This window comes from Entelurus aequoreus, linkage group LG23 (genome assembly GCF_033978785.1).
Source record: "Entelurus aequoreus isolate RoL-2023_Sb linkage group LG23, RoL_Eaeq_v1.1, whole genome shotgun sequence".
Taxonomy (NCBI): domain Eukaryota; kingdom Metazoa; phylum Chordata; class Actinopteri; order Syngnathiformes; family Syngnathidae; genus Entelurus; species Entelurus aequoreus.
The window spans coordinates 41,346,573-41,355,755 of NC_084753.1; the positions used below are offsets into that span (position 1 = coordinate 41,346,573).

A 9,183-nucleotide genomic window follows, 5' to 3' on the forward strand; every position below is an offset into this window, starting at 1 on the left:
CACACACACACAAACACACACACACACACACACACGCACACATCGATGCATACACACATTCATACACACGTACAAATAATTACACGTACACATACATACACACATCCATACATACACACATTCACATACACACACACACAAATACATCGATACATACACACATTCACGTACACACACATACAAATACATCGATACATACACACATTCATTCATACACACACACACACACACTTATACACACATTCATACACACACACACACACACTTATACACACATTCATACACACACACACACACACACACACCACACACACACACTTATACACACATTCATACACACACACACACACACACACACACACACACACACACACACACACACACTTATACACACATTCATTTATAGGCTATATGGAGTGGGTTTTCAGACCCATTTTGGAGCCCAATGCGGCCCCCAAGTCCAAAGGTTTGGACACCCCTGCCCTAAAGTCTTCACCAGGACAAGCCAACACCTGACAAAAGGTCTGGACACCCCTGCCCTAAAAGGTCTGGACACCCCTGCCCTAAAGTCTTCACCAGGACAAGCCAACACCTGACAAAAGGTCTGGACACCCCTGCCCTAAAAGGTCTGGACACCCCTGCCCTAAAGTCTTCACCAGGACAAGCCAACACCTGACAAAAGGTCTGGACACCCCTGCCCTAAAAGGTCTGGACACCCCTGCCCTAAAGTCTTCATCAGGACAAGCCAACACCTGACAAAAGGTCTGGACACCCCTGCCCTAAAAGGTCTGGACACCCCTGCCCTAAAGTCTTCATCAGGACAAGCCAACACTTGACAAAAGAAGAAAATAAAAGCAAAGCAAATGAAATAAACACGCTTCTCTGCGAACAAGACGCCACCCATCCAGTCTTCTGCCTCAAAGGAGAAGAAAACGTTGATAATAAAATGAAATAAAGATGTTGATCACAAAGACACGTCACAACAATAAAAACGTCCTGAACGCACACGCCAAGTGCACCCTTCAGGAAGCACGGCGTTCTCTACCCCGGCAGCGCTCACATTATCTCGGTGGGAAAAGGCCTCTTTATTTGGTCAGTGGAAAAGAGGGCGTGGGCACGGTGGCCGCTCGCCCGTCTGAACGTAGAAAAAACAAAATAGCAAGGGACACTTAAATGTTGGATTCCAACATGGAACGTTAAGTGGTGGACACGCTCCCAATTATCCCGCCCAATATGGGGGGGAGGAACTCAAGGCTCCGGCTCCGCCTCCTCGCCGTGTTTCTGCACGTGTGCGAGCATCCCCTGCGTAACAAGACAACATCGACTGTAAGCTCCTCCCCCTCCAGGTGAGGCAACGGCAGAAGATTACCTGCTTGGAGCCGCTGCGGGCGCAGAAGAACTCCTGGCAGTCTCTCCAGCGGCACCGCAGCGTCTGCACCTTGTCGCCCGCGTGCTCGTTGACCAGGTGCTGCTGCAGGTGCGCCATGACGCCGAAAACCTGCGAGCAGCCGTGCCACTGCGGACACAAAGAGCAGTTGGTGTCTCACACGCCTTGCACTCTCTCAACATCATCACCACTCAACACATTGTACGGCATGCAGAAAACTATGTGCAATACCATAGTACTTGTACGAGTAGGAGTAGAAGAAGAAGAAGTAGAAGTAATAGAAGAAATAGATGAAGAAGAGGAAAAAAAGTGTAAGAAGTAGAAGCAGAAAAAGAAGAAGTAGAAGAAATAGAAGAAGTAGTAGAAGAAGAAGAGGAAAAAGAAGTAGACGTAAAAGAAAAAGTAGAATAGGAAGTAGCAGAAAAAGAAGAAGTAGAAGAAGAAGTAAAACAAGAAGTAGTAGAAGTGGAAGTTAAAGAAAAAAAATGTAGAAGAAGCAGAAGAAGGAGAAGGAGAAAAGAAAGAAGAGGGAGAAGAAAAAGAAGAAGCAAATGGAAAAAAGAAGAAGGAGAAGGAGAAGGAAGAGAAGGAGAAAAAGGAGAAGGAAAAAAAGAGGGAGAAGGAAAAGAAAGAGAAGGAGATGGAGATGGAAAAAAAGAGGGAGAAGGAAAAGAAGAAGGAGAAGAAGGAAAAGGAGAAAGGGAAGAAGAAGGAAAAGAAGAGGGAGAAAAAGAAGGGAAAGAAGAAGGAGAATGAGTAGAAGGAGAAGGAAAAGAAGAAGGAGAAGGAAAAGAAGAAGAAGGAGTAGAAAGAGAAGAAGGAGAAGAAAGAGAAGGATAAGAAGGAGAAGGAAGAGAAGAAAAAGAGAAGGAGAAGGAGGAGAAGGAGAAGGAGAGCAAGGAGAAGGAGAAGAAGGAGAGGGGGAAGGAGAAGAAGGAGAAGGTGAAGGAAAAGGGAAAAGAAGAGGCAGGAGAAGGGAAAGAAGAGGGAGAAGAAAAAAGAAGAAGGAAAAGGAAAAAAGAAGAAGAAGGAATAGAAGAGGGAGAAGGAAAAGAAGAAGGAGAAGGAAAAGAAGAGGGCGAAGGAAAAGAAGAAGAAGAAGGAGAAGGAGGAAAAGGAGAAAGAGAAGAAGAAGGAAAAGAAGAGGGAGAAGGAGATGAAGGAGAAGGAAAAAAGAGGGAGAAGGAAAAGAAGAAGGAGAAGAAGGAAAAGGAGAAAGGGGAGAAGGAAAAGAAGAGGGAGAAAAAGAAGGGGAAAAAGAAGGAGAATGAGTAGAAGGAGAAGGAAAAGAAGAAGAAGGAGTAGAAAGAGAAGAAGGAGAAGGAGAAAAAAGAGAAGGAGAAGAAGGAGAAGGAAGAGAAGAAAGAGAAAGAGAAGAAGAAGGAGGAGAAGGAGAAGGATGAGAAGGAGAGGAAGGAGAGCAAGGAGAAGGAGAAGAAGGAGAGGGGGAAGGAGAAGAAGGAGAAGGTGAAGGAAAATGAAAAAGAAGAGGAAGGAGAAGGGAAAGAAGAGGGAGAAGAAAAAGAAGAAGGAAAAGGAAAAAAAGAAGAAGGAATAGAAGAGGGAGAAGGAAAAGAAGAAGAAGGAGAAGGAAAAGAAGAGAGCGAAGGAAAAGAAGAAGGAGAATAACAAGAAGAAGGAGAAGGAGGAAAAGGAGAAAGAGAAGAAGGAGAAGGAAAAGAAGAGGGAGAAGGAAAAGAAAGAGAAGGAGATGAAGGAGAAGGAAAAAAAGAGGGAGAAGGAAAAGAAGAAGGAGAAAATGGAAAAGGAGAAAGGGAAGAAGGAGAAGGAAAAGAAGAGGGAGAAAAAGAAGGGAAAAAAGAAGGAGAATGAGTAGAAGGAGAAGGAAAAGAAGAAGAAAGAGAAGAAGGAGAAGGAGAAGAAAGAGAAGGATAAGAAGAAGGAAGAGAAGAAAGAGAAAGAGAAGGAGGAGAAGGAGAAGGAGAGGAAGGAGAGCAAGGAGAAGGAGAAGAAGGAGAGGGGGAAGGAGAAGAAGGAGAAGGTGAAGGAAAAGGAAAAAGAAGAGGAAGGAGAAGGGAAAGAAGAGGGAGAAGAAAAAGAAGAAGGAAAGGGAAAAAAAGAAGAAGGAATAGAAGAGGGAGAAGGAAAAGAAGAAGAAGGAGAAGGAAAAGAAGAGGGCGAAGGAAAAGAAGAAGAAGGAGAATAACAAGAAGAAGGAGAAGGAGGAAAAGGAGAAAGAGAAGAAGGAGAAGGAAAATAAGAGGGAGAAGGAAAAGAAAGAGAAGGAAAAGAAGAAGGAGAATGAGAAGAAGGAGAAGGAAAAGGAAAAAAAGAAGAAGAAGGAATAGAAGAGGGAGAAGGAAAAGAAGAAGAAGGAGAAGGAAAAGAAGAGGGCGAAGGAAAAGAAGAAGGAGAATAACAAGAAGAAGGAGAAGGAGGAAAAGGAGAAAGAGAAGAAGGAGAAGGAAAAGAAGAGGGAGAAGGGAAAGAAGGAGAAGGAAACGAAGAAGAAGGAGAATGAGAAGAAGGAGAAGGAAAAGAAGAAGGAAAAGGAAAAGGAGAAGAAGGGGATGGAGGAGAAGGAGGAGGAAAAGAAGAAGAAGGAGAAGGAAAAGGAGAAGAAAGAGAAGGAGAAGAATGAGAAGAAGGAGAAGGAAAAGAAGAAGGAAAAGGAACAGGAGAAGAAGGGGATGGAGGAGAAGGAGGAGGAAAAGAAGAAGAAGGAGAAGGAAAAGGAGAAGAAAGAGAAGGAGAATGAGAAGAAGGAGAAGGAAAAGAAGAAGGAAAAGGAAAAAAAGAAGAAGGAATAGAAGAGGGAGAAGGAAAAGAAGAAGAAGGAGAAGGAAAAGAAGAGGGCGAAGGAAAAGAAGAAGGAGAATAACAAGAAGAAGGAGAAGGAGGAAAAGGAGAAAGAGAAGAAGGAGAAGGAAAAGAAGAGGGAGAAGGGAAAGAAGGAGAAGGAAAAGAAGAAGAAGGAGAATGAGAAGAAGGAGAGGGAAAAGAAGAAGGAAAAGGAAAAGGAGAAGAAGGGGATGGAGGAGAAGGAGGAGGAAAAGAAGAAGAAGGAGAAGGAAAAGGAGAAGAAAGAGAAGGAGAAGAATGAGAAGAAGGAGAAGGAAAAGAAGAAGGAAAAGGAACAGGAGAAGAAGGGGATGGAGGAGAAGGAGGAGGAAAAGAAGAAGAAGGAGAAGGAAAAGGAGAAGAAAGAGAAGGAGAATGAGAAGAAGGAGAAGGAAAAGAAGAAGGAAAAGGAAAAAAAGAAGAAGGAATAGAAGAGGGAGAAGGAAAAGAAGAAGAAGGAGAAGGAAAAGAAGAGGGCGAAGGAAAAGAAGAAGGAGAATAACAAGAAGAAGGAGAAGGAGGAAAAGGAGAAAGAGAAGAAGGAGAAGGAAAAGAAGAGGGAGAAGGGAAAGAAGGAGAAGGAAAAGAAGAAGAAGGAGAATGAGAAGAAGGAGAGGGAAAAGAAGAAGGAAAAGGAAAAGGAGAAGAAGGGGAAGGAGGAGAAGGAGGAGGAAAAGAAGAAGGAGAAGGAAAAGGAGAAGAAAGAGAAGGAGGAGAAGGTTTTCCAGTTCATTTGATCATCAATCATTATAAAGCTAGACATTTGGTTTTATTTACTCCTTCAATGTCTATTCCGTCTTTTTGTATTTGTGTTTGACTTTCTCTTCTACTTTGACCAAATATCATTATTTTACTTTTACTGAGTTTAAGGATAGTCACACCATCTTTTTACATTGTTCATTTCTAATATTGGATGTCAATATGAGATGAGGACACTCCTACTTATTATTAGTATCACAACATCAGACTTTTCACACGGCATTACATCTTTCTGTGCCTTTTTTCACAAATGTTTACCACTTTTTTCCTTTGCTTTAACTTTGACAAAATGCTGCAGGCCACACTTTAGATCCATAAAATCATTCCAAAAAGCAATTATTGATGAACTGCTTCTTACCCTGCAGCGGTAGTTCTGAGCCAGGTTCAACTCCACCGCCTGCACGCTGCCGTCGTAGCAGCCCGTGTAGATCTGAAAAAAAGACCACGCGTGTTCCAAGTCCAGTCTTTGAAGAAGCCGTTATGGTGCCGACTCACCTTGTTCTGGTGGACCGCCATGCTGGTCACCATGTCCGAATGTCCGGCGTACACCTGCAGCTGCTCTCGAGACTGTGGAGGGAGGAATAAAGAGGAGGCGGCTCAGGCTTGGTTCAGTCCACAATGGGTGATGTAAAGGAAGGCACCTGTAGGTCGTAGACGCGGACCAGTTTGTCCAGGCAGGCGGTCAGCATCACCTTGCCGACAACCGTTACCACGGTGACGGCGTGACTGTGGCCCTTGTAGACGCGCACCAGCTCGCCGCTCTGCACAGAAGACGCCGGCGTCAGCCCACCCATCCCGCCTGCACGCTACGTGAAAGAAGGTGGACTCACATGGATGTTGTGCGCGTAGACGTTCTGGTCGCTGGAGCCGCTGAAAACCATGTCGTTCACAACCTGGAAACAAACGTCGTTAATCTTTATTTATATGGCACTTTTCATGTACAGGTAAGTGGCAAATAAAGTGCTTTACAAAACATCCATCTATTGTCAAACAAACAAACCAAAAAAAACAATAGAAGAAGAGAAGAAAACACACAGACAGCACTATTGACAATAACAAAGCAAAAACAAAAAAAATGGCATAGCACTGAGGATTTGAGGAATAACAAAACATATATATAAATGCATATGTATAATAAAACTAATATAAATAAATAATATATATATTACATTAATAAGTTAATAAAAAAATAACATTCTGAGAATAATAGTAGAAATGTTAATGATTAAGATGAAAAACAACCCAATAAATGATAAAAATCAGGGGCCGTACTTATCAAGCTTCTTAGAGTGCCATTTTACACTTAAGTCCTGAGAATTTGCGAAATTCAGTCCTACTCTCAAACTTAAGAATAAAAGCTTTTTATCAACATTCTTAAGTCTAAGAATCACTCCTACTCTCCACAATATTTAAGAGACCTTCAGAGGTGTCTTAAGTGGTTAGGAGTTGCCAGCAGGGGATGGCACTGAGGCGAGAGAGACGTGCGCCAACGTTCAGGGAACGGAACAATGTTTTTTGTTTTTTTGATGACGAGCAGCTGATGAAACGGTATCGTTTAGACCGGGGGTCGGCAACCCGCGGCTCTAGAGCCGCATGCGGCTCTTTAGCGCCGCCCTAGTGGCTCTCTGGAGCTTTTTCAAAAATGTATGAAGAATGGAAAAAGATGAGGGGAAAAAAATCTTTTTTTTTTTGTTTTAGAATGTTTTCTGCAGGAAGACAAACATGACACAAACCTCGCTAATTGTTATAAATCACACTGTTTATATTAAACATTCTTCACTGATTCAAGTATTTGGCGATCGCCGTTTTGTCCTACTTATTTTGGCGGTCCTTGAACTCACCGTATAGTTTGTTTACATGCATAACTTTCTCCGACTTTCTAGGACGTGTTTTATGCCACTTCTTTTTCTGTCTCATTTTGTCCACCACACTTTTAACGTTGTACATGAGTGCACAAAGGTGAGTTTTGTTGATGTTATTGACTTGTGTGGAGTGCTAATCAGACATATTTGGTCACTGCTTGACTGCAAGCTAATCGATGCTAACATGCTATTTAGGCTAGCGATGTGTACATTTATGCCTCATTTGTAGCTATATTTGAAGTCATTTAGTTTCCTTTAAGTCCTCTTAATTACATTTATATCTCATGACACATGTAATATGGCTTTTAATTTTTTGCGGCTCCAGACAGATTTGTTTTTGTATTTTTGGTCCAATATGGCTCTTTCAACATTTTGGGTTGCCGACCCCTGGTTTAGACAGAGCGGATATTATTTTTGTCACATATTTAATACTTTTCGATTCCTTGTTGATTTCTGCATGTGTCTGCAGTGGGCTAGTATATATAGAGCCACCCACACCAGTTTCAAATGAGTTGCCTAATTAATGAATTGGAAAGAAAATGTTATGACAGTAGCGTATGTGTGTGGCCGTGAGGTGAGTGACGTCAGTGAGTGTGTGGGCGAGAGAAGAGAGGGAGCGGTAGCGTGAGTGCCGGCGGGGACTAGTTTGTTTTGTATTATTTTGTAGTTTATTGTCAAAATATACACTCCCATTGTCCACTTAAATATTTCCAAGATATTTCTTTATTCTTAGACAACGGATTCCCTTCCGTGATTGGTCATTTCTATGGACACAGAAATGACGTCACCTAAAATTCCGTTCACGGCACATAGTAATGTCGTAATTCAGCTCTGAGTGTGACACTTAAGATTCAGTCCTACACTTCGCTGAAAGTGTGAGTAAGACGCTTGATAACTAACTTTTAAGTGCAGCTTTCAGCGAAGAATTTATTTACTCTTAAGTCAACTCTTTTTCTTAGGAGTAATTCTAAGAAGCTTGATAAGTACGGCCCCAGATGATTAGTGAAAAGCCTGATTAAAAAGGGGTGTCTTTGGACCAGGGGTGCCCACACTTTTTCAGCAGGCGAGCTACTTTTTAAATCAAGGGGATCTACCACATTATTTATATATATATATATATATATATATATATATAATTATTGTGTTGTTTTTCATCTTAATCATTAACATTCCTCTGGAGGAAAGTTCTATATATGTGACCTGTGCTGGCAAAATGAGTCACAATGAGGAAATTTTAAAAACAGAGTTATTGTTATTTCCACATTCTCCATCTAAAGACCTTCAAAATGATATATGGTTTGTTGGAATCGGACAGAAAATGACCGAGTTACATCCGATTGAAGTCGACCAAGTTTGAGAGTCCGTTTTGAGAAAAACCAGCTTAAAGTTGACTGTTCCAGAACAGAATGTTCCAAAACAAAACTCCATAGCAACCATACCTTAAAAGTCCTTGTAGCAACACCAAAATTGGTACAATTAAAGTCAAATCCCATGTCTAAAGGAAAAATATATATTCAACTCTATTGAAAACGGTTATGTACAAAAATTTCAACACTGTTATGTCACAGTTTTTTTGTTCACTGGTCAGTTTGTCAGCTGGTCAGCTGTCCGTAATATTCCTGACCAGCAGCACTAAGAAGATTCGCCGACTGCAGTGAATTTAGCGCACTTGCAACCGCCTGTGTACCCTCTCCACCTTCTAAATCCATTACGGAATGTAAAACAGTCTAACTTATCCACAAAAATAATAATTAAATGTTCGAAAATCACCTTTTTTCACCAAATATTCCGCTCGAATTACTGTGTTGTTTTTCATCAGGGCGCTGCCATGATACCACAATGCACCGCGCGGGGTGATTCAACCAATGAGGGTACGCCTCACAGCAACCGGTTAGCAACAAGCCGGATTTGTTTACGTCGGGACAGGTTTAAAAACTCAAATTATATTGGTTCAGAATGGCGTCATCGGGAATTCCATGCTCATTTTTAGAAAGTAGGTAAACTTGGCGTCACAATGATAGCAAATATGGCTAGGGGGATTCCCCCTTATTGCCGCGAGTGAGCGTTGAAAACACTGGATTTTTTCAAGGATTTTTAACACAAAGGACTAATTTCTGAAGACATACCTCGTACAAAACCTTCAAATAAAGGTGATTTAAGATGTTTTCTTGCTATTTCGATGATTGGGATCGCTAGATTGTGGCTTTATGGACTCATTTTTGTGAAAATCTCAATTTCAAGCAAGATACATTTTTTTCACTTATTTGCCTGTAGGTCAAAATTAGCCTGTGCGTATTCCGACTCATTTTGCCAGCACGGGTCACATATATATTGTGGAGGGGGGCGTGGTCTGCGGACCTGCAGCAAAGTGTG

At 41.9% G+C, this 9,183-nt stretch overlaps 1 protein-coding gene across 1 annotated transcript in view; it reads right to left on the reverse strand.

Annotated features, from left to right (window-relative positions):
* Positions 1-713: 713 nt before the first annotated feature.
* Positions 714-9,183, reverse strand: part of LOC133640798 (zinc finger protein 106-like) — a 56,332-nt gene continuing 47,862 nt past the window's right edge. Inside the window, exons 18-23 of the mRNA XM_062034456.1 lie at positions 5,779-5,841; positions 5,590-5,709; positions 5,444-5,515; positions 5,307-5,378; positions 1,370-1,516; positions 714-1,302 (exon numbers count right to left, since the gene is read on the reverse strand). Coding sequence (XP_061890440.1) covers positions 1,249-1,302; positions 1,370-1,516; positions 5,307-5,378; positions 5,444-5,515; positions 5,590-5,709; positions 5,779-5,841 — 528 coding nt within the window. The 3' untranslated portion in view covers positions 714-1,248. The remainder of the gene's footprint in view (positions 1,303-1,369; positions 1,517-5,306; positions 5,379-5,443; positions 5,516-5,589; positions 5,710-5,778; positions 5,842-9,183) is intronic.